The following is a 21838-nucleotide window of genomic DNA, read 5'->3' as shown; positions in this document are numbered from 1 at the left end:
GTTCAAATAATCAAAGTTCAAGATCGAATATCCAAATGTTGGGAGGTAATTCCTGGCCTGTCCGTTTGCTCCTCCTTTTATCCTGCTGTGTTCGTAACGCCGTGCGAGTTCCATGTTTGTTCGATGTTGGGTATGCGTTGAAACAAGAGCGCGAGTATCAGAGGGGTGTTTTCCGTGAATCGTGAATTAAGGGTCTAGCGATGACCGTAGATGTGGTCCGCTATTTGGCTCGGCCCATGATGTCGTCAACGTCATTCTGGTTCACGACCACACCACCCTCAGAGCAGCGTGCCTTAGTGCGGAGCTCGGAACAGAGGTTGTCGACATCGATCTCGCCGTTGCGGAATCTTTCCATGGATTGGAGACGATCCCTAGATAACGAGTTAGTAGCTGACAGATGGAGAATCGTGCAGGGTGAACATACCAAATCTTTGTGCACGACAACATCTGCGACTTGTCTTCTCCTGGAACAACCTCATCCTCCTCTTGCCTGCTGTCAATCTGGCTGATCAAACTCTTCTTAGGCGCCGAGTCAGTGGCAACCTCGCTGAGGTTGTGAGAAGGACTGCCCAGGTCTGGCAGAGGGAAGGCATCGTTGAAGAATGAGCCAAAGTCTTGGGAAAGCACAGCGTCCTGGGGCTCACGCCAGTCGCCAAAGAGCACCGGATCGAACTGGCCGCCATTTTGATGAGCCAGCCAGTCGATTCCAAGGTCTTGAGTATCATCGACTGGGCCTGTGGCCTCAGCTGTAGTCTGGTTACTCGAGAAACTGTGGGACTTGCCCTTGCTATCCCGCAATGCTGGGATGGGGTTATTGATGTTGCCGCAGGCCATGCCTAATTGCGCGCAGAAGGATTTCTCACCATCAATGGTAAGGTGCCCTCCGCAGGTATCACCCGGTCCCAGTTCGTGCTGCTTGCCATCTGGGGGAGAGTTCAAGCTCGGCTCAGGGGATGTGCCGTTGGAGGAGAGCAGTTGGCTTTGGTGCGAGTCGGACGAAGATGAAGGTGAATCCGAGTTGGAAAGGTCGTGTGTGGGTGCTGAGGACTTCAGCCCAGAGTAGGAAGTTTTAGCAGAGGTAGCACTGTGAGGGGTTCCATCCGAATTGGCGCTATTGGACGAGGCATAACCACCATAAGTTCGCGAAGCACCATTCATACTGTCGCGAGCCATGACACCCGGGGCGCGGTTGTTGGTATCATTGGGCTTTTGATTGGGCTTGTTTTGGTCCTTGACCTGTCCGTTGAAGAGATGACCACCGGGCAAGTCTCCAAACTTGGGGAAATCGAAAAGGAACTCGTTATTTTGAAGGCCATATGACCCCTTGGACGGAGCATTCGGGATTGAGTTTGAGCTCATAGCCGAGATGCCGTTACCGGTCCCTGAAGCCATCCAAGACAAACGCTTCCGGTACTCACGGAGCTCGACTTGCAAACGCTCAACTTGGGCACGCAACAAACCGTTCTCCTGATTCGCCGTGTCGGAGTTCTTTTGTAGCTTTTCCACCGTGTCCTCCAAATCCTTCAGGTGTTTCTCCTTACGTTCGCGGAAAGCTCGCTGGGCAGCACGGTTCTGCGCCTTGCGCTTCTGCTCAACGGGTTAGTCCTAGACTTTCACCCTCCAAGAAATTTCAAGAAGCATACCGTAGTGGGCTCCGATGTCAATGGCTTCCTGCCAGGCTTCTTCGCTTCACTCTCTCTGCGCTTCTTTCCATTTTCTTCGCCCTCGAGATCTGACTTTCCGTCGAGGGACTTGCGCTTCTCGCCCAGTTCATATTCGGCCGAACCTGGCAAGTCGCCAATGAGGTCCGCCGAGCCGGGGAAATCGAAGTCGACGTCGGGAGTAAAGTCAAGAAAAGGACTTTCATCGTCTCCTCCAAAACCATAGGCATTCACATGGGGGGTGTTTTCGTAGTCGCCCGACGGAGGAGCGCTCAGACCGGACGAATTTTGGTCCGGGCTCTGGCTAGTCTTAATCCGAGGGGTTTCATTCTGGTGCTTGTGTTCCGGATTGTTGGAGGAAAGAGCAGCAAGAAGGAGGTCTTGCTGGTTTGGAGACAGGTAAAGACCTTGCTGGTATCGCTGATCATAGTCGCCCATTGTGACAAATTTAGGGCAGGATATGAAGAAAAGACGGTGGGAAAGAAGATGTCAATGGAGGATCAATAAGCTTTGATACAGAAGCAGCAGACCGGGCCTCCCGCCCGTGACCGATATCGAAGTGTTGGAGGCAAGGTCGATGATTTAGACTTGAAAGAGTCTCACTGCCTGATGGCTTGGAGTTGAAAAGCCCGAATCGAGTGCAAGACCAGAGGCACGGTCAGAGGCAAGATCCGATATCAATAACTGATATCAGATCGCAAATCAAGAAATGAGATGGAATGGGGCAATATGGGGGAGGGGGAAAGAAAGAAAGGATTGGAGAGGCTGAGGGGCCTGAGGTGAGGAAAATCGCCGCTAGTCAACTTGCGGCAATGTGGCTCAGGATTGGAACGAGGCTGAGGCCTGAAACAAGTGTTATAGGCAGAGAAAGGCAGTTGGTTGTACTGCTGTCTGAGCGAAATGATGAAAGCGATAGAGGGGGAGAGGCGATCACACAGGCGGTGAGCCTAGCAGGCTCCTGATTGGTTGAATTATGTCGCCCCCTCGGACCGATCTGCCATGCTTTGAAATCAGCGCCAAAACTTCTTTTCGTTTCTTTTCTCTCACTGGCCGAGGTGGAGTTTCTTCAAGCTTCTACACTTTTTGGTCCTGAGTCATCTGTGGAATGCTCTGACTCTCGGAGATCCTTCTGATCCGATCCGATCAGAATCAGGCCAGACTCAATAGGCATTCCAGGTACCTCGTTTTCGTTCTCGCAGTCTATGACGTTTAGACTCTATACATGGCATGTGCCTATCTCGTATATTGACCCCAACAAAAACAAGAATCAGCACACTAAACATGCATGTCCCATGCCGATCTTGCGCGTCGAAAGTGGGTTAACGGGGATTATGCTTATCACAGCCCCAGGGTCTTGCTCTATATCCACCTAGCTCACTGTAAATTTAACGGAGTGTGTGCCCATGTTTGTTGACACCAAGTCAATTTGAAGTATATAATGATATCCTCAATTACCTCCTATCGTACCTCTTCCATAGAAAATCCTTTGCTTCCAGAGCTATGGGAGATATCTACATATGTAAGTGACCTATCTAGTACTCTGGATAGTGGTCTGGACGGTGGCGACTTGGGAAGGCGGTGTGTAATCACGTGATCGAAAATTCACGAGTTTGATCATGAATTGTCTCCGCATGGCCTCCGCTTCTGTCTCCATTCTCTAAAACATTGCATCTTCGGATCCAAGCGTTCATCATGGCTGACGTAGCTGCCTTGGAGGCAGAGGTGAAGGAGTTTAAGCTTCAGGTAAGTCAGACACCATTCTGCCACGCGAATGTGGACTAACACATGATCAGCTTGACACTGTTGTATCGAGCTTGCAGGATGACCCCGACAACACAGAACTTCAGGCTCTCCAAACTGAACTTGAAGAATTCATAACATTTACCGAAGCTTCTATCGCTGAACAGAAGCCCGCAAACTCTGCTCCTCCCAAGGACACTCGACCCAAGGACAATGCCCCCCGCAAGCCCGCGACTGAGGAAGTCCCTCCTCCTCTCATGAACTTCTCGGTCAATGACAATGTCCTGGCCCGCTGGGTCTCCGGCGATAACGCGTTCTACCCAGCCAAAATCACCTCCATCACCGGTTCCTCGGCCAACCCGGTCTACCTGGTTTCATTCAAGTCATATGCAAACGTGGAAAACTTGACGGCCAAGGACATCCGACCCATTTCTGGCACTGAATCTCGCAAGCGCAAGGCTGATGGAAGTTCAGGCAGTTCGGCATCGTCGCCCGCCCCTCCCCCCAGTGTGATCTCCGCTGCAGCCGATATCAACCCCACACTGGCCACCCAGGTTCGCAACGACCAAACCAAGGGTGATGGTCCAGCGCGCCCTGCCAAGGCACCCCGCAAGGTCAAGGCCAATCGCGAGCTCGAGGAGGGCAAGAACAAGTGGAAAGACTTCGCTGCCAAGACCAAAGGCAAGAGCAAATTTGGCAAGAAGGACAGCATGTTCCGAACTGGTGATGGTGTCAACGCACGAGGTATTTACCTTTTCCTTTCTTTAGGGCTCACAATGCTAACTTTTGTTTAGTGGGTTTCACTGGCTCTGGTCAGCGGATGCGCAAGGATCCCACGCGAACCCGCCACACTTACCAGCAGGCCGAGGATGAGGGCTACTAAGCTTGATGTTGACAGACTGCATTGTGATGATTCCCCGACATATGGCTATGTCCCTTTCAATTTTTTTTCTTTATTTGATGATATCTCTTTCAGCTCTCGCGTCTGTTCTCATCGCTAACTAAAACACTGGCGGTGCAGATTTCATATTGTCTCGGTTTGAGACTAGGAGTTACTGTTCATAGAACGCGGTTCTGTTCGGAGTCGGTCAATTCTTTGTATCTTATTAGTGGAATGAATCATGAGCATTTGGGAAGCGTCCCACCATATCTGAGTAAAGCCGATGGAAGAGATGGCGTACTTAAGAAATATCTATATCAGGTGGGTGTATGGAGTACATGCGACATAATGCTGTAGCATTCGATCTCTTATTTAAGATGCCAAGCAGCATAAATTGTCATATCATCATACAAAAGTCCAAATATTCAGGTTTGTGCCTGACGTTAGCTTGTCCGTGCGGGGGATGTTCAGTCTCCGCCTTCGTCACTTGCTTTCTTCCGCATTGAAGACATCGGGCTTTCATCCTTCTTTATTATTGATCCTTAATTTTTTTTAGTCCTTGATAAAGCTTGATTATCATTGTATTTCCTTGTACCTCCTTGTACATCGTTAGAATTCTCATTGCCTCACGTTTCCGAGCTCGATCAACCTTCCATCCCCACACGACTGGCGCATGGCCGACCATCGTTGTTGACAGCACCACCTTGCTAGACCTGGAATATAGCGACCGACCACTAGTCTTTTCCGCAATATGCAGTTACTCGAGGCGCTTGCTGCGATCGTTGGGCTGGGTGTTCTTGCGCTCCAGCCCATCGTCGTGGCTGCACAGGGTGAAACGCAAATCCACGAAAAGGGCCGGTGTGCGATTCGCGGACATTGTGGGAAGCAATCTATCTTTGGAGGAGAGCTGCCCTGTCCCGATAATGGCCTGGCAGAGCAACCGGAGGACTCTGTGCGCGACAAGCTGGTAAATCTATGCGGCAGCAAATGGAGCGAGGCCGCAGTCTGTTGTAAAGACGAGCAGGTATGACAATCTCGGGCTCTAGTCTCTTGCGCTAAGTTGTGCTCGTTATGTCGATGCTGATATGCCAATAGGTCGACGCGCTCGCGAAAAACCTCAAACTAGCCGAAGGAATCATCGCGTCCTGTCCGGCCTGCCGAGATAACTTTTTCAACATCTTCTGTACCTTCACCTGCTCGCCTGACCAGTCACTGTTTGTTAATGTGACAAAAACAGAGCTAAAAGGCGACAAGCGATTGGTGACCGAGCTGGATAATGTCTGGTCCGAGGAGTATCAAAGTGGCTTCTATGACAGCTGCAAAAATGTCAAAAACGGTGCATCCGGTGGCAAAGCCATCGACTTCATCGGCGGGGGCGCGAAAGATTATGAAGGCTTTTTGAAATTTTTAGGCGACAAGAAATTCCTTGGAAGCCCGTTCCAGATCAACTACCATACAGAGCCTACTGGCGCAGACCCAGAAGGCATGGAAGCTTTATCAATTACGCCAAAGGCTTGCAATGACCCGGACAAAGCTTTCCGCTGTTCCTGTGTTGACTGCCCAGATGTGTGCCCTGAGTTGCCTGCCGTGTCTAGTCATCAAGCGTGCCACGTCGGCCTTCTCCCATGTCTATCTTTTGCCGTCATCGTGGTATATTCCACCTTCTTGCTCTTTGTTATGGCTCTCGCTAGCTACGTAACCTACAAGGAACGCCGTTTCCGCAAACCAGAGCGAGTGCGCCTACTGCAAGACCCCACGCCCAGCGATGAGGAGGATGACGGAGAAGTTGTCCGCCATGGGGGGCATATCGAACAACCGCAGGGGGTGTACAAACTCAACTCTCTCCTGTCTGCCTTATTCCATCGCATCGGTGGTGCTTGTGCTCGATTCCCAGCGATCACGATATTGTCTAGCGTCATCGTTGTTGTGCTACTGAGTCTGGGCTGGCTGCGCTTCACAGTTGAGACAGATCCTGTTCGCTTGTGGGTAAGCCCATCGTCGGCAGCCGCTCAAGAGAAAGACTTCTTCGATAAGAACTTTGGTCCCTTCTACCGAGCTGAACAAGCATTCCTGGTGAACGACCACCCAGGGAAAGATTTGAGACCACTTCTGGATTATGATACCCTCAACTGGTGGTTTGATGTGGAGTCTCGTGTGCGACGCATGATTTCAGTCAAGCTGGCTCTCAACCTTGACGATATTTGCTTCAAGCCTACCGGTGAAGCCTGTGTTATACAGTCTGTCACTGGGTATTTTGGTGGCTCGGCTGGGAACCTCGACCCTGATACCTGGATGGATCGCTTGGCTCACTGCACTGAATCACCTGGAGACCCTAGCTGTCTTCCTGATTTCTCGCAGCCTCTCAAGCCAGAAATGATCCTTGGGGGATACGAAGAGACAGGAAATGTCTTAGACTCAAAAGCACTCATCACCACGTGGGTAGTGAACAACTATGACCAAGGAACCGATGGCGAGGCAAGAGCCATTGACTGGGAGAATACTTTCCAGGGTATCTTGGGGGTGGTCCAAGAAGAAGCCGCAGAGCGTGGCCTTCGCGTCTCTTTCAATTCGGAAGTCAGCTTGGAGCAAGAGCTCAACAAGTCTACCAACACCGACGCGAAAATCGTCGTCATCAGCTATCTGATCATGTTCCTCTACGCCTCAATCGCCTTAGGTTCGGCTACGGTTACTTGGCGGTCTCTGTTATCGAACCCGGCCAATGCCCTTGTCCAGTCAAAGTTCACACTGGGGATTGCGGGTATTGCCATAGTTTTGATGTCGGTCTCTGCATCAGTCGGTTTGTTCTCCGCAGCCGGCGTCAAGGTGACCTTAATTATCGCCGAAGTCATTCCATTCTTGGTCCTGGCAGTTGGCGTGGATAACATTTTCTTGATTGTCCACGAGTTTGAGCGAGTCAATCTTAGTCACCCCGACGAAGAGATTGACGAAAGAGTAGCCCGAGCAGTCAGTCGCATCGGACCTAGCATTTTCCTGTCTGCCTTGACGGAAACTGTGGCCTTTGCTCTGGGTGCTTTCGTTGGTATGCCTGCGGTCAAGAACTTTGCGGCATATGCTGCGGGCGCTGTCTTCATCAACGCCATCTTACAGGTCACGATGTTCACGTCCGTATTGGCTCTGAACCAGAGACGCGTGCAGAGTCTTCGCGCCGACTGTCTGCCCTGCCTCACTGTTCGCAAGGCAAGCTCGTTCGGTTTTCCCAACGATTTCGATGACCAAGAAGGGGAAAGCAGTCTGCAGACTTTTATTCGCCGTGTTTACGCTCCGTTCCTTCTGGATCGCCGAGTCAAGGCCGGTGTTATCATTTTCTTCTTGGGCCTTTTGACTGCTGGCCTGGCATTCATTCCAAAGGTTGCTCTCGGGTTAGATCAGCGGATTGCACTGCCTAGTGACTCTTACCTGATCAATTACTTCAATGATCTAGACGCTTATTTCGGCGTTGGGCCTCCAGTCTACTTCGTGACCCGGAACGTGAATATCACGCAGCGGGATCGCCAACAGCAACTCTGTGGGCGCTTCACTACCTGTGAAGAATATTCCTTGCCTTTTATTCTCGAGCAAGAGTCGAAGCGTCCGGACGTATCGTATCTTGCAGGTTCTGCCGCCAGTTGGATTGATGACTTCTTCTACTGGTTGAATCCCCAGCAAGACTGCTGTAAAGAGGATGGCAAGCTTTGCTTCGAGAATCGTATTCCCCCGTGGAACATCTCTCTGTATGGAATGCCGGAAGGGTCTGAATTTATCCATTACGCCAAGAAATGGATCGATGCTCCTACCGACGCTTCTTGTCCCTTGGGTGGCAAGGCCCCATACAGCAACGCTGTTGTCATCGATGACAAGCGGGACACAATTGATGCAAGTCATTTCCGTACCAGCCATACGCCCCTTCGAAGCCAGGATGCGTTTATCCAAGCGTACATTGCAGCTCGCCGGATTGCAGAAGGCATTTCGCAGGAACACCATATTGATGTCTTCCCCTACTCAAAGTTCTATATCTTCTTCGACCAATATGTTTCCATTGTTCGGCTTACCGGTACACTTTTGGGATCTGCCGTTGCCATTATCTTCGTTTTGACCTCTGTCCTACTGGGTTCAATTGCTACCGGTGCTGTCATTACTACCACGGTGGTCATGACAGTGGTAGATATCATTGGCACGATGGCTATCGCGGGCGTATCTTTGAACGCTGTGTCCCTTGTCAATTTGGTCATTTGCGTGGGTATTGGTGTTGAGTTCTGTGCTCACATTGCTCGGGCTTTTATGTTCCCTGCTCGACCCATTATGGAGAAAGTGCCCACCAAATATCGCGGCAAGGATGCTCGAGCATGGACGGCATTGGTCAACGTTGGTGGAAGCGTCTTTAGCGGCATCACCATCACCAAGCTCTTAGGTGTTTGCGTTTTGGCTTTTACTAGAAGCAAGATCTTCGAGATTTACTACTTCCGCGTGTGGTTGGCCCTAGTGATCTTTGCTGCTACCCATGCGCTTATTTTCCTGCCAGTTGCTTTGAGCTACTTCGGCGGCGGTGGTACGTTTCCTTCGTTTCCCTTGACCTTCAATCTGTCGACTTACTAACTTTTATTCAGGTTACTTTGATCCTGCATCTGACGGTGGACTGGAAGCCAATCTCGCTTCACGTGGCTACCGCTCATTGCTGGTCGATGACGCCTATGACTCTGAAGAATACTAAGCGACCCCTCGTTGTTTTGACTGCATTAGTGTGTGGGTCTCCTGGAACGTCCGGATAGATGCCCGACGGAGTACACGGTACGCGACGCGGTGCTGAGAATTTTCTTGCCGCATAGATCTTCAGGCCTATATGCACACAAAAACACGTAAAGGAATGAAATGGAGTTTTAATCAGTCATCAGGAGTAACCGTCAGGGCTTGGATTTGTATTATGTTCAATATTGTAGCTGATGGGATCTCTATACTTGAGATTGGGACATTCTCGGATATAAGAGCTATAGCCATTTCAATTGATTTATTTCCTTTGGTATCCTTTAAGATATTCCCCTACAATCCCTCCCAATTCTTCAACATCCAATCCTCAACGCCATCTCAATTTGCCAAAAATCGCGTGTTGACTGTTGCTCCGCACTAAGCCGCATTGGGCCGCAACCCACTCCCCTAAATTTTTTTTTCTTCCGCTCAGTTTCTGTTTTCTTCTCTCCCCCACTACTTTCTTTTTTTTTCTTCCTCCCATCTTTCTTTTCTTTTCCTGTCCATATTGCTTTGTGATACCCCCTTTGAGTTGTTTGTCTGAGACAAACTGCTCAATTTTACGACTGGCCTGAGCTTGTAAAGGCCTGGGACAACTGACCGTTGGACCGAAAGAATTTTCCTCTTCACATCTATCCATCATGGATCAGCAACGATTCCTGCAGCAATTGCAGGTTATCCTGAACCGTAAGTCATATTTCCCCTGCTGCGGCTAAGGATAGCTCGCTAATCCTTGCATACAGCCACCCAGGGCAACGTCAAGGAGGCCACCGGAATCTTGCAAAAGGAGTACTACAACAAGCCCGAGGCCCTTGTCTTCCTTATTCAGATCGCCACCACCCATGAGGACCAGAACCTGCGTCAGCTCGCTGCTGTTGAGTCGCGCTCGCTCGTTGCCAAGCACTGGGTGAAGGTTTCTGCCGACCAGAAGCCCCAGATCCGTGAGCAGCTGCTTCGCTCTACCATGGGCGAGGGCTCTTCTCTCGTTCAGCACTCCATTGCTCAGATCATCTCGGCTGTTGCCAAGATTGACTTGAACGATGGCGAGTGGGCCGACCTGCCCAACATCCTACTGCAGGCTGGCAACAGTGGCAACCAGGCCGAGCGTGCTGTGGCCATCTACATTCTCTTCACTATCCTGGACACCATTGGCGAGGGCTTCGAAGAGAAGTTCTCGGACCTTTTCGCCCTTTTCAACAAGACCATCCGCGATCCCGAGAGTGCCGAGGTCCGCATCAACACCATGCTTTCTCTGAGCAAGCTTGCCATGCACCTTGACTCCGAGGAGGATGAGGCTCCCGTCAAGGCCTTCCAAGATATGGTTCCCGCCATGGTTGCCATCCTCAAGGACTCCATTGACCAGCAGGAGGACGATCACGTTATGCAGACTTTCGAGGTTTTCCAGACTCTGCTTGGATGTGACCCTGCCCTCCTTACCGTCCACCTCAAGGACCTCGTCGTGTTCATGAACCAGATCTCTGCCAACCCCGAGGTTGATGAGGATGTCCGCACCCAGGCAATTAGCTTCCTGATGAGCACCATCCAATACCGCAAGCTCAAGGTTCAGGGTATGCGTATCGGTGAGGAGCTCACCCGCACTGCTCTTCAGATCGTTACTGAGCTCGGTGACACTGCTCTGGGCGATGACGATATCACCCCGGCTCGCTCCGCCCTCGGCCTGCTCGACATGCTCTCCCAGAGCTTGCCCCCTAGCCAGGTCGTTGTTCCCCTCCTCCAGGCCCTTGGCCAATACTTCAATAACACCAACCCTGACTACCGTCGCGCCGGTATCATGGCCCTTGGCATGTGCGTTGAGGGTGCCCCTGACTTCATCAGCACCCAGATGAAGGAGATCTTCCCCATGGTTCTCCAGCTACTTGCCGATCACGAACCCAAGGTTCGCCAGGCTTCCCTGCACGCCGTTGCTCGTCTTGCCGAGGATCTCGTTGAGGACCTCAGCGCCGAGCACGCTCGCCTCATGCCCTTACTCTTCCAGAACCTGGCCAGCGCCATGCAAGAGTACAACGGTGAGGAGGAAGGCCCCACCGTTGATATCATCAAGGCTGGTATCAGTGCTATTGATGCCGTTGTTGACGGTCTAGACGAGAAGGACGTCGCTCCATACCAGTCTGAGCTTGTTCCCATCCTCCACAAGCTCTTCAAGGCTCCCGACTTCAAGATCAAGGCTCTCGCTGCCGGTGCTCTTGGCTCGCTTGCCTCCTCCGCTGGTGATTCCTTCCTTTCTTTCTTTGATGAGTCCATGCACCTGCTCCAGGAGTTTGCTGCCGTCAAGGACAGCGAAGACGAGCTCGACCTCCGTGCCAGCGTCACCGACTCCATGGGTGAGATGGCCGCCGCCGCTGGCCCCGAGCGCTACCAGCCGTACGTTGAGCCTCTTATGCGCGCTACTGAGGAGGCTCTTCACCTGGGTCACTCCCGTCTCAAGGAGAGCACCTACATCTTCTGGGGTGCCATGGCAAAGGTCTACGGCGAGCACTTCTCTCCTTTCCTTGAGGGTGTCGTGAAGGGTCTCTTCGACTGCATTGAGCAGGACGAGGACGACCTTGACGTCGACCTCGGTACCTCCGCTAAAGATCTCGTTGGCCAGGAGGTCACCTTCAACGGCCGCAAGGTCAAGGTTGCAAGCGCTGACGACGAGGATGATGGTGAAATTGAGGACGTTGATCTCGAAGACGAGGATGACTGGGATGATATCACCGCCACTACCCCCATGTCCCTCGAGAAGGAGATCGCTGTTGAGGTCATCGGTGACCTGGTTACCCACACTCGCAGCTCCTTCCTGCCTTACTTCGAGAAGACCATCGAGACCGTCATGCCCCTTGCTGAGCACCCTTACGAGGGTGTCCGCAAGAGCACCATCAGCACTCTGCACCGCTCTTACGCCATGCTCTTCACCATCGCCGAGGAGACTGGCCAGATGCCCAAGTGGCAGCCTGGTCTGCCCCTTCAGGTCCAGCCCGCCAAGGAGGTCCAGAAATTCGGTGAGATCCTCATGACTGCCACCGTTAAGATGTGGAGCGAGGAGGACGACCGGTACGTTTCACACATTCCCCATTTCTTTCATTATTCCCGTTCCCAATCAAGTTTCTATGATGAACTTTTACCGCTTAACCCAGCTCACTTTGATGCACAAAGTTGCAATTGATGTAAACGGCGAAGTCTACACTCTGAGAAACCTTCTTACTGCCATTTTATTCACTCATTGATTTGTCGAGAATTGATTGCTGATGGAAAAATAACAGTGCTACTGTCGCGGACATCAACCGCAACATGGCCGAGAACCTCCGCTTCTGCGGTCCCGCTCTCATTGCTAACGAGACCATGCTTCACAACGTAATCCAGATGGTGACCGACATCATCACCAAGCAGCACCCTTGCCAGCTTGAGTTCGGTCCCGAGGAGGAGACCCTTGAGGCTGGTGAAGAGACTTCCGAGTTCGACTGGGTTGTCGTCGACACTGCTCTCGATGTTGTTTCCGGTATGGCCGCCGCCATGGGTCAGAGCTTCGCTGAGCTCTGGAAGGTCTTCGAGAAGACCATCCTCCGCTACGCTGGTAGCACCGAGTCCCTCGAACGCGCCACCGCTGTCGGTGTGCTCGCCGAGTGTATCAACGGCATGGGTGCGTCCGTGACTCCTTTCACTGGTACCTTCATGAAGCTGCTGCTTCACCGTCTCGCCGATGAGGACCCTCAGACCAAGTCCAACGCCGCTTACGCCGTTGGCCGTCTTGTTCAGCACTCCAACGCTGATGCGGAAATCACTAAGGAGTTCCCCACCATCCTCAGCCGCCTCGGTGGCTGCCTTGAGATGGATGTCTCCCGTTTGCAAGACAATGCTACTGGTTGCGTCAGCCGCATGATTCTGCGTCACCGCGACAGCGTGCCCACCAAGGAGGTTCTCCCTGCTCTTGTCAACATTCTTCCCCTGAAGAACGACTTTGAGGAGAACGAGCCTCTTTACCGCATGATCTGTCAGATGTACAAGTGGGAGGATGCCACCATCCGCGAGCTGACTCCCAACCTGCTCCCCGTCTTCCAGGCTGTCCTGACTGGTGACGAGGACCAGCTCGAGGATGAGCGCCGTGCCGAGCTCATTGAGCTCGTCAAGTGGCTCAACCAGATGCAGGCTGGTGCCGCCCCTTGGGTTGAGCAGCTGTAAAGGCTGCCTGCTCCTATTATGGATTGATGAACGAAAAGGATATATAATGGATAGACGGATATGGCTTGGAAGCCCAAGATGACTAGACGATACCCCGGTCACTGTGGCGATGATTGATGAACACCTCAAAAGTTGCTGCTGTACATACTGTCAATGACTGCATACTTTATTTTCTATACTCTGGATTTTGGAAACGTCCAATTTTGTAGACTCGTACAACTCGTACAACTCGTATCGCCAGGCTTCATGAAGTAGACCCTGTGACGTGTGTGGCGCGTCCGTTTTGATCGACAATAAAAAAAGGTGACAGACAATTGCAGGGCCGATTAGTTAGGCTTTCAGTCTCATTCTTGGGTTTTAATCTCGGCAGTTTCAGTCTAAAGTGGGATACAGTCGATATATGGTTGCCTGCTTGGCCTGTTTCTTCTCACTTCTTCATTTCCCCAACCCCGCTGTTTTCAGCCCTACACACTTACTCGAGGCTTTGAATGAGGTAGGCAGGCCCTTGCATGTATTTCGTATTGATTATGTTCGTCGTCTAATCTTGATGTATACCAGATCCAATACCTCTCTCCACCATGGCTGCCACCTCCATCCCCGAGCCTGTCAACTGCACTCTCCCTTTAAGCAGCTCCGGTAGTTCGATTACGAAGCCCATCAAGCCTATTTCCAAGCCATGCTTCGGTTGTGATTGTGGAGATGAAGAGTGCGACTGCTGTATCTGCACTGTGATGTGAGCTGGCTGGCGTCCGCCTTGATCCATGTCTGTTCCAATCGAGTCCCTTCATTTCATCCTTTCTCTTCAGCTTCTTGAGCTTTTCTTGCGGTTGAACCTCGTCTGATCGCAAAGAGCGGCAAAACAAGAACATGTGCGGAGCAGATGTGATCAGCGATTGGGTTTAATCTATCTGGGTTCGGGACACCTACGCGATACGAGAACACCATTCTCGCGATAATCTACAAGCTAATTCAACCATTTGTCTATCATTCCATTTACTTCTACTTCTACTTCTACCCATTTTCATTTTTATATACGAAACTCTAAATGTATATAGATGACTCAGCGGGATATTTGTCAGCGGAAATACCGCCTTCTCTCCTGGCGAGCAGCAGAGTTCCGTAGACATTTCAATGAATCCTTCGAGTGCAGATGAACCTCGTAAGAGGACGGCCCGTGCCTGTGATTCATGTTACAAGCGAAAGGTATATTCTATGACCCCTTGGGTGCCCTCCCCCGCTAACACTGCCAAGATCAAATGCGATGCTGCGGTGCCGCAATGTAATTGGTGCAGCCACCACAATATTCCTTGCACGTTCGATCGAGTAGTGCACAGAAAGAGAAAATGTGGTAGTGATGAGGGGTGAGTTCATTCCTGTGCGCTTTGTCCTCCCTATACATCTCTCTGACCAATATAGACGCCCCAAAGTTTCACGGCTGTCGGAGCGGATTAGCCGCATTGAGCGGCTCCTTGCTGAAAATTTAACTCAAGATCAGATATCAGGTACATCTCTCATCAGAGTTTGGTTTACAGAAATCCTCATTGACACTGAACAGAGCGTGAGGATACGCCTCAGTCTCCTCAGGCCACTACAACGGCCAGCAACTCCCCCAGTACTCATCAACCGATAGACTCGTCATCAGCTCGTGTTCATTTTGCAGGAAAAGAACTAGGCGTTATCAGTCTACTGACTGGCACGCCGTTCCTTTTCCCCGAAGGTCAGGCATGGATTGAAGCTCGAACCGGGCAAAAAATTCCAATTGACACACTCAGCCCATCACGAGCACCATGGGAAAAAGAGCGTGGCCAAAGTTTCAATACGCTTTTGATGAATATGAATGCCCTCAGCCCATTTGACCTACCTGACTATGGGGTTTTGCAGGCGCATCTCGAAGCTTTCAAAGCTTCAAAAGTTATGCGACGCATCTTTCCCATCATCGATTTTGACCTCTTTGATGAGACCATCAAAACGGCTTACAAGCGCCCGGGTCCTACCTTTGGCTATGGACAAGCTAGTGCACGGGTCTGTGTTATTGCTTTTCTCACCTTTATTTCTCGCCTTCCTCATGTCAAGGAAACACTTGCTGCTTTGAACATAGCTCCGGTTGACTATGATCTGCTTGCTACGAGGGCACAATTTCTGATACCCCAAGTGCTTCAAGAGAATCCTAGTCTGGACGCTGCCCAGGCGCTCACCATTTTGGTATGCTGCCCACGTACCATGTATTTGCTACTTTGAATTTTGACCGATGACTAGACTCTCGTTGAACTATCAGCTGGAAATATGCGGGCAACCAATTACTATGGCGGAATCACAGCGCGGTTGATTTTCATGCTTGGTGGGAACGTATTGAACAGCCAGGCCTACTCATTCGATAAACGCCGCCAGCAAAAAGACCGGCAACTACGAAACTTGTTTTGGATTTGCTACACAATGGACAAAGATATTGCTCTCCGCACAGGCCAGCCGCCAACGATCAGCGACGAGAATTGTGATCTTACACTGCCCCCGGGCTATCTCGAACGAGCATTCTTAGACGTGGAAGACGAGGATGCCCCGTTCCTGGGACCGGTCTTTCCATTTGACCTGCGTCTGAGCATAATCAAGGCCCGAGCCCACCGAGAGCTCTATTCAGTGAGTAGTCTTCGAAAATCCGATGCCGAGCTTCTCAAGTCCATTCGGGTACTAGATGATGAGCTTGAAGAGTGGCGTCTCTCGGTTCCTCCTGCATGGCGTCCAACCATGTCGTTTTCTTCGGAGACATCGGATCCCAATATGGGTATGCACAGTGTCTTATTGCGGTTGAATTATCATTTGTGCATGGCTATCATCCACCAAGCGAGTGGAAGATGTAAATCATGGATGGAAGGGCAAAATGGCATGATGGATGGAGTGAGTTCGAGTATGGCTCTGTCGGTGGAAGCTAGTCGATCAAGTCTCTGTTACCTTGAGGCGGCTGAACATGTGGTGGTCGATGGAGTCTTCTGGTAAGTCGTCTTATACTGTTCACATATTCACATGCCAAAGCTAACTTTTTTAGGACACTCATCTTCTACCCCATGTCTGCGCTACTCACCATCTTCTGCAGCATTCTGCAGAACCCACTGGATCCACATTCGCGCGAAGACTTGGACCGGTTAAAGGTTGCTACTGTCATGATGGAGCGTATCTTCTCACGAAAGCTGCCCGATAGTGAGCTTGTGCATTTCAAGATGGTCGCAGACTTCGTTATGGAGTTGAAGCGACTAGCTGAATGTGCCATTGACAAGGCTTGGGCAGAGCAGCGGGCCAGCCACATGTCGAAATGATTTACTGATATTTTCTCTTCAGCAAGTAGCTTCCACTTGATACACGGATTACGGATTATTCAATAATAGAATTGTATTGTATTATGCTTTGGGCAATTTGGTAGCTTTCTTCAGTGGTGCTATCAAGGCAAAGTCATAGACTAATCAAAGGTGTCTACCATCCATCCGATTTGGCTCAGTGCAATCCTGCCTCCTGTTATGTTGCAGCAACAGGAATGGGAAGTCAGTGTTCAAGAGAGACTGGTGCACTGGCTACAAAAGCCGAGGTGGTTGAATTTGAGGCAGGCAATCACAATCCACTGTATGGGCCATGTCCAGGAATTCGGTGATGGGTCAGCTTCGCAATACTGCATTGTAGCAAACAGGTATTCATGCAGAGGAAACACGACTTTCATGACAAGAATCGTGTCCATTTGCGGTCGATATTGGGAAGCATGGCCTATGTCATGTTCAAAAGTCGATACTGTGACGAACTTCACTGGCCTTCAGGATATCCTTTTTAGGTGACGCATTTCTCGGCTGTTTGAATCACAGCCAAACCTGACACTTTGCATGCCAAGTACGCCAGTGCAGTTGTCCAATATGTAGACGAAGATGTTGGATGCCATCAATCAAGCACATGCTCCTTCCACTCCTCTTTATCGAGTAAATCCCAAATAAGTCGAGAGTGTGCATCGGCCTTCTCCTTGAGCGCTTTGTTCGGGTCGGTATCATCTGTGGTGTCAATGGAGCCCACGCGGTTGCCTTCAGCATGCAATTGCTCAAGAACGCTCTCAACCTCTTCCTTGACCTTGTCCATTTGCTTGATTTCCTCGCGAGTATGTTTGAGCTGCTCTTCCATCATCATGATGAGTGACTCGCGGGCCTGATGCGGGCGGTAGAGATTGAGAAGGTGGTGGGCGTTGATGAATAGGTTGCGCATGTCCTCCACCTTGGATTGATATTGCTCGGGGGATACTGAGAGGATCCCGACGAATTCTAGGAAATTGAGGAGCAGGGATTTGCTGATCTTGAGAAGGTAATAGGCATGGTTGAGAGGAGGGGAGGGCTGCGAAGGGTCTTGATCGGCGTCGGCTGTGGCAGGCTCTGGGTAGAGCTGTTCAATTCCTTGGTCTTTCAATGACGGCAACACGGTCGACATCTAAATCGCAGTCAGTCCTTGTCTGTAGACATCTCGAGTGGGAGAACGAACTGTTTGTAATTCCCCAAAGACGCTATACTGCCCCGTCGGAATATCGGGAGGCACAAGGTATCTGAGCTCATCTGGAATTTCTAGAGCACGTAATTCTGCTGCTGTCCATTCCTTCTTCTTGTACGGCCGGCCATCTTCGTTCTTTGAAGCTTCGGCTTTGATCTGTTCGAGCTTGTTGAGATTATCGCGTGTAAAGTGCTTCCACAGCGGCGGTGGTGGCGCAAAGGCTGTAGGAACAGGTGGCTGGCTCGGATCAGCCATGGTCTCGGTGTGAGCGAAAGTGAAGACTGAGAGAAGAACAAAGGCGCGAAGTTGAAGGTGAAGATGAGTGGAGAGCGGTGTGGTCCGTGCAGCCGCAAGGTGTCGACACCTTGCGGCTTCAACTTCTGAACGACTTGCGGTTTCTGGAGATTTTCGGGGTACGTCGAAATGCCTCACAACGGTTCGGGGAATAGGTCAGCCCCATTGCTACAGCGCGTTGGGCTTGCCGGGGCCGCTGCTCGGTTTGCGCAACGCTCCTACGCGGCCGACTACATCGCATTGGGGTTTCTAGTAGCAGGTTGGGTCTTGGTAAGTCGCATTACAGCGGGGCTATATGATATTTATTTGATACTTATTGTCAATTGTATAGGTTCAATTCGTGGATCCGTTCCATCGCATGTTTTCCCTCGACAATAAAGCCATCCAATACCCATTCGCCGTTCATGAACGAGTCCCTGTTTGTGAGTCCTCAACAATCGCATCACATATTTCTATTTTGCTGATATATCTAGTGTGGTCTGTTCTAATCGCTGGCGTCACTCCTTTCCTTATAATCCTCACTTGGTCCGCAATGTGTCGTCCCGGTGTGCAAAAAACACAAGTAACGGTACTTGGGCTGCTCGTCGCCTTGATGTTGACATCACTCCTTACGGACATAATTAAGAATGCAGTGGGGAGGCCACGCCCAGACTTAGTGTCACGCTGCAAACCCTCTCGAGGTACATCCAACAATGCGCTGGTCGCATGGACCGTCTGCACCGAACCGAACCAGCACATTCTACAAGAGGGATGGAGGAGCTTTCCTAGTGGGCACAGTAGCTTCTCCTTTAGTGGACTGGGCTACCTATCGCTGTAAGTATCGCTCAGCTCAATGCCCGGGAAACTCCGGTCTAACCTAATATATAGTTTCTTGTGCGGTCAAATGCACGTCTTCAGGCCCCGCACCGATCTTGGGCGTTGTCTGTTGGCATTCTTCCCATTGCTATGTGCTCTGATGGTCGCCATCTCGCGTTTGGATGATTATCGACATGATGTCTACGATGTCACATGCGGAGGACTTCTGGGCATATTGATAGCATGGTTCTCCTACCGCCGCTACTATCCGCCTCTGCGGTCGGTACTGTGTGATATCCCTTATGATAAATCGGATCTTGCTAGTCCGGAGGGCTTTGCCAAGTTGGATGACGAGGAGCAGGCTCTATCGCGGCCATTCACTTCACGTTCTGGACCTTCTCAGGAGAGCTTCCAGCTTCAGGAAATCGAGCCTTCTAGATGAACTGAGCATTGAGTATACATGATTACCCAATGTTCTTAAAACTGAAACAATTACATTGTTGCATTTTGTAGATACGTCAAGTTGAATATCGCAAGAGATAGTCTATTGAGCACCCTTTGCTCATGCATCCAAATGCGTTGTATGATTATTTTACCGCATAGCTGACTCGCGAGTTACCAGTCTTCCTCGCTATCTTCTTCACAGTCACAGGCCCACACAGATCCGTAGTATCGACATGCGTACCTCCACAAGGATAGACTTCAGCACCAACAATATTAACCACACGAGACTTTTCACCGGCCGGGACCAGACTGCGATCTGGGATCATCCGCTCCAGTCCTCGGGAACGGAAATCTTCTTCATCCCACCACTCAATCTGAACGGGCATCTTGGCAACGAGGAACTCGTCTAGCTTCTGCTGGATAGGATCCTTCCATTTCCCCTCAATTGAGCCTTTGAATTCACATGATGCTGAGTCTGGGAAATGAGAGGCCTTCAATTCATCAAAGTTCTCGATCTCCTTCTCCAGCAGATGCCGGACTGCGGAGCCGAGTACATGGCCTGCAGTGTGGAGGCGAGAGTAAAGCAGACGCTTCTCTGCATCAATTGCCTGTTCGACTGGTTCTCCATTCTTGAAAATCGTAGATGGATCCTCGAAAACACCGAGGTGAAGCACTTGTCCATTGGCATCCATACGAACCGCGGTGACAGTGAAAGTACTAGCAGAGCCTTTCAGCACACCTATGTCGGAGGGTTGACCGCCTCCTTGGGGATGGAAGATGGTCTTCTCGGTCACAACGACATGGCAATCGTCGGCATCCTTGAAGAGTTGCTGGCTGGATTCGTCGAGTGTGCTGAAACGGTAAACCGCTGTCACAATGGTCTTCAGATTATGAAGACTTGCGTCATGTTGGAAGGCAAGATATGTGCGAGAAGTCATTGTATGCATTGGAGTTCTGTAATGGTATAGAGGATAAGACTGTAAAAATAAATACAAGAAGACGCATATGGAACCCTGTTATTCACAGGGCGTGTAGATAACGTTCCAAGGTTACATTTAGCTAGCCTAACTAAACTGTTTTTCAAAACAAAAAAAAAAAAAAAAAAAAACTGCACTGGGAGGGAATCGAACCCCCGCCACTACTTTGGAAGAGTAGTATTCTACCACTGAACTACCAGAGCTGACTCATAACATTGCTGTTCTATCTACACACTCTATAGTACTACTGTAGAATACTGTTAAGGAAGTATGCAGTCATTATTTTAATTTACTCCATCTATGAACAAGAAAATAAGCAGTAATATCAGAAGGGCAAGTAAAGACCGAGTCTGAAGAGTGTTCAATGGATTGGCAAAATATCGGCTTGGCTTTGCCTTTCGGTCCCGGCCAACTCCATCTCTCCCACTTCTACTTTCTGCTTCTCAACCGTTCAAGTTCACCATGTCTAAACCACGAGTCCAGATTCTACTTTCAGTCGACTTCGATGCTGTATCGGGCTTCCTAGGCACTGGTGCTTCTCCTACAACCAATCTTGCTGATTACAGCAGTGGTTTCTTTGCAGCCCAAGTAGGAGTGCCGCGCCTACTGCGACTCTTTAAGAAACATGGCATTGCCTCTTCAGTGACCTGGTTCATTCCGGGGCATTCGATGGAATCATTTCCGAAAGAGACCAAGGCGATTGTCGACTCTGGTGCGGAAATCGGCTGTCATGGGTATGCCCACGAGGGTTCCAGCCAGATGACCGAGTCCCAGGAGAGGGATGTCATCACGAAATGTGTGCAATTGGCAACCGACTTGACAGGAAAGAAGCCTCGTGGGTGGAGAGCTCCCTTGTATCAATTGCGAACGAATACCATTGAAGTCTTGGAGGAACACGGTTTCTTATACGGTATGTGCTGGCAATTCTTCTCCTACAATGAAATGCTAACCACTAACTAGACTCTTCTCTCACGCATCATGACTCGGCGCTTTACTTTATTCCCAAAATGCCCGAGCCCACGGCCATTGACTTTTCGCCTTCCCACCCTGCTTCCACTTGGATGAAGCCTCTCCCTCTTCCGGCAACCAGGACGTCCGAAACCCTGGTTGAAATTCCCTGTAATTGGTACATGGAAGATATGACCCCGATGCAGTTCCTTCCAGCTGCTGAGAACTCTCACGGGTTTGTTAGCCCAGCAACGATTGAGCAGAATTGGAAGTCTCGGTTTGAATTCTTGTACAGTGAAGCCCTTGAAAAGGCCGCGGAGGAGTCTAGTCCACAGGGATTCATCTTCCCTTTGGTGCTGCACCCAGATACTAGTGGAATGGCCCATGTTGCTGGCATGATCGACCGGATGATCAGCTGGCTCAAGCAACAGGATGTGGAATTTGTGACATTTGGGGACTGTGCAGCAGAGTGGAAAAAGGAGCAGATTTGAGCTGTTGAATTAGCATTATACATATTAAACCTCACGTATATCAACGCTTCAAATGTATATAAAAGTCACTGGTTCCCGCTCTGACATTTGCGGGGACGATAGACCCTTATCGCCACTGGGACCCAATTTTTTTGTTCCTTCCACTACTCGGCAACTTCCATTCAGACTAGGGCTCATCACCAT

General features: G+C 50.5%; 9 protein-coding genes across 9 annotated transcripts; 6 read left to right on the top strand and 3 right to left on the bottom strand.

The window, feature by feature from the left end:
• Nucleotides 1-212: 212 nt before the first annotated feature.
• On the bottom strand, nucleotides 213-2099 carry yap1 (putative bZIP transcription factor AP-1/Yap1; the record flags this gene model as incomplete). Its single annotated transcript, XM_058458141.1, has 3 exons — nucleotides 213-371; nucleotides 425-1587; nucleotides 1644-2099. 3 exons carry the CDS (start codon nucleotides 2097-2099, stop codon nucleotides 221-223), a joined length of 1770 nt encoding a protein of 589 aa, XP_058324363.1. The 3' UTR covers nucleotides 213-220.
• A 1254-nt stretch (nucleotides 2100-3353) lies between these two features.
• N7508_000055 (tudor domain-containing protein) lies at nucleotides 3354-4284 on the top strand (the record flags this gene model as incomplete). Its single annotated transcript, XM_058458140.1, has 3 exons — nucleotides 3354-3404; nucleotides 3455-4145; nucleotides 4196-4284. 3 exons carry the CDS (start codon nucleotides 3354-3356, stop codon nucleotides 4282-4284), a joined length of 831 nt encoding a protein of 276 aa, XP_058324362.1.
• A 748-nt stretch (nucleotides 4285-5032) lies between these two features.
• Nucleotides 5033-8989, top strand: ncr1 (sphingolipid transporter NCR1; the record flags this gene model as incomplete). Its single annotated transcript, XM_058458139.1, has 3 exons — nucleotides 5033-5305; nucleotides 5377-8827; nucleotides 8886-8989. 3 exons carry the CDS (start codon nucleotides 5033-5035, stop codon nucleotides 8987-8989), a joined length of 3828 nt encoding a protein of 1275 aa, XP_058324361.1.
• Nucleotides 8990-9662: 673 nt separating this feature from the next.
• On the top strand, nucleotides 9663-13200 carry N7508_000053 (putative importin beta-4 subunit; the record flags this gene model as incomplete). The annotated part of the gene is made up of 3 exons (XM_058458138.1): nucleotides 9663-9708; nucleotides 9765-12075; nucleotides 12285-13200. The coding sequence occupies 3 exons, from the start codon at nucleotides 9663-9665 to the stop codon at nucleotides 13198-13200; spliced, it is 3273 nt and encodes a 1090-aa protein (XP_058324360.1).
• A 1131-nt stretch (nucleotides 13201-14331) lies between these two features.
• On the top strand, nucleotides 14332-16508 carry N7508_000052 (putative C6 transcription factor; the record flags this gene model as incomplete). Its single annotated transcript, XM_058458137.1, has 6 exons — nucleotides 14332-14561; nucleotides 14617-14702; nucleotides 14756-15402; nucleotides 15457-15979; nucleotides 16040-16187; nucleotides 16241-16508. 6 exons carry the CDS (start codon nucleotides 14332-14334, stop codon nucleotides 16506-16508), a joined length of 1902 nt encoding a protein of 633 aa, XP_058324359.1.
• Nucleotides 16509-17115: 607 nt separating this feature from the next.
• On the bottom strand, nucleotides 17116-17961 carry med7 (mediator complex subunit MED7; the record flags this gene model as incomplete). Its single annotated transcript, XM_058458136.1, has 2 exons — nucleotides 17116-17649; nucleotides 17701-17961. 2 exons carry the CDS (start codon nucleotides 17959-17961, stop codon nucleotides 17116-17118), a joined length of 795 nt encoding a protein of 264 aa, XP_058324358.1.
• Nucleotides 17962-18129: 168 nt separating this feature from the next.
• N7508_000050 (phosphatase PAP2 family protein) lies at nucleotides 18130-19237 on the top strand (the record flags this gene model as incomplete). Its single annotated transcript, XM_058458135.1, has 4 exons — nucleotides 18130-18270; nucleotides 18332-18422; nucleotides 18474-18813; nucleotides 18868-19237. The coding sequence occupies 4 exons, from the start codon at nucleotides 18130-18132 to the stop codon at nucleotides 19235-19237; spliced, it is 942 nt and encodes a 313-aa protein (XP_058324357.1).
• A 145-nt stretch (nucleotides 19238-19382) lies between these two features.
• On the bottom strand, nucleotides 19383-20177 carry N7508_000049 (putative alanine--tRNA ligase; the record flags this gene model as incomplete). Its single annotated transcript, XM_058458134.1, has 1 exon — nucleotides 19383-20177. The coding sequence occupies one exon, from the start codon at nucleotides 20175-20177 to the stop codon at nucleotides 19383-19385; it is 795 nt and encodes a 264-aa protein (XP_058324356.1).
• A 501-nt stretch (nucleotides 20178-20678) lies between these two features.
• Nucleotides 20679-21655, top strand: N7508_000048 (polysaccharide deacetylase family protein; the record flags this gene model as incomplete). Its single annotated transcript, XM_058458133.1, has 2 exons — nucleotides 20679-21126; nucleotides 21177-21655. The coding sequence occupies 2 exons, from the start codon at nucleotides 20679-20681 to the stop codon at nucleotides 21653-21655; spliced, it is 927 nt and encodes a 308-aa protein (XP_058324355.1).
• Nucleotides 21656-21838: the final 183 nt, after the last annotated feature.

This window comes from Penicillium antarcticum, assembly GCF_028974205.1.
Source record: "Penicillium antarcticum strain IBT 31339 chromosome Unknown utg000001l_segment0_segment0, whole genome shotgun sequence".
Taxonomy (NCBI): domain Eukaryota; kingdom Fungi; phylum Ascomycota; class Eurotiomycetes; order Eurotiales; family Aspergillaceae; genus Penicillium; species Penicillium antarcticum.
Note: the sequence above shows the minus strand (reverse complement) of the source record. Positions and strands in the feature narration are given on the sequence as shown.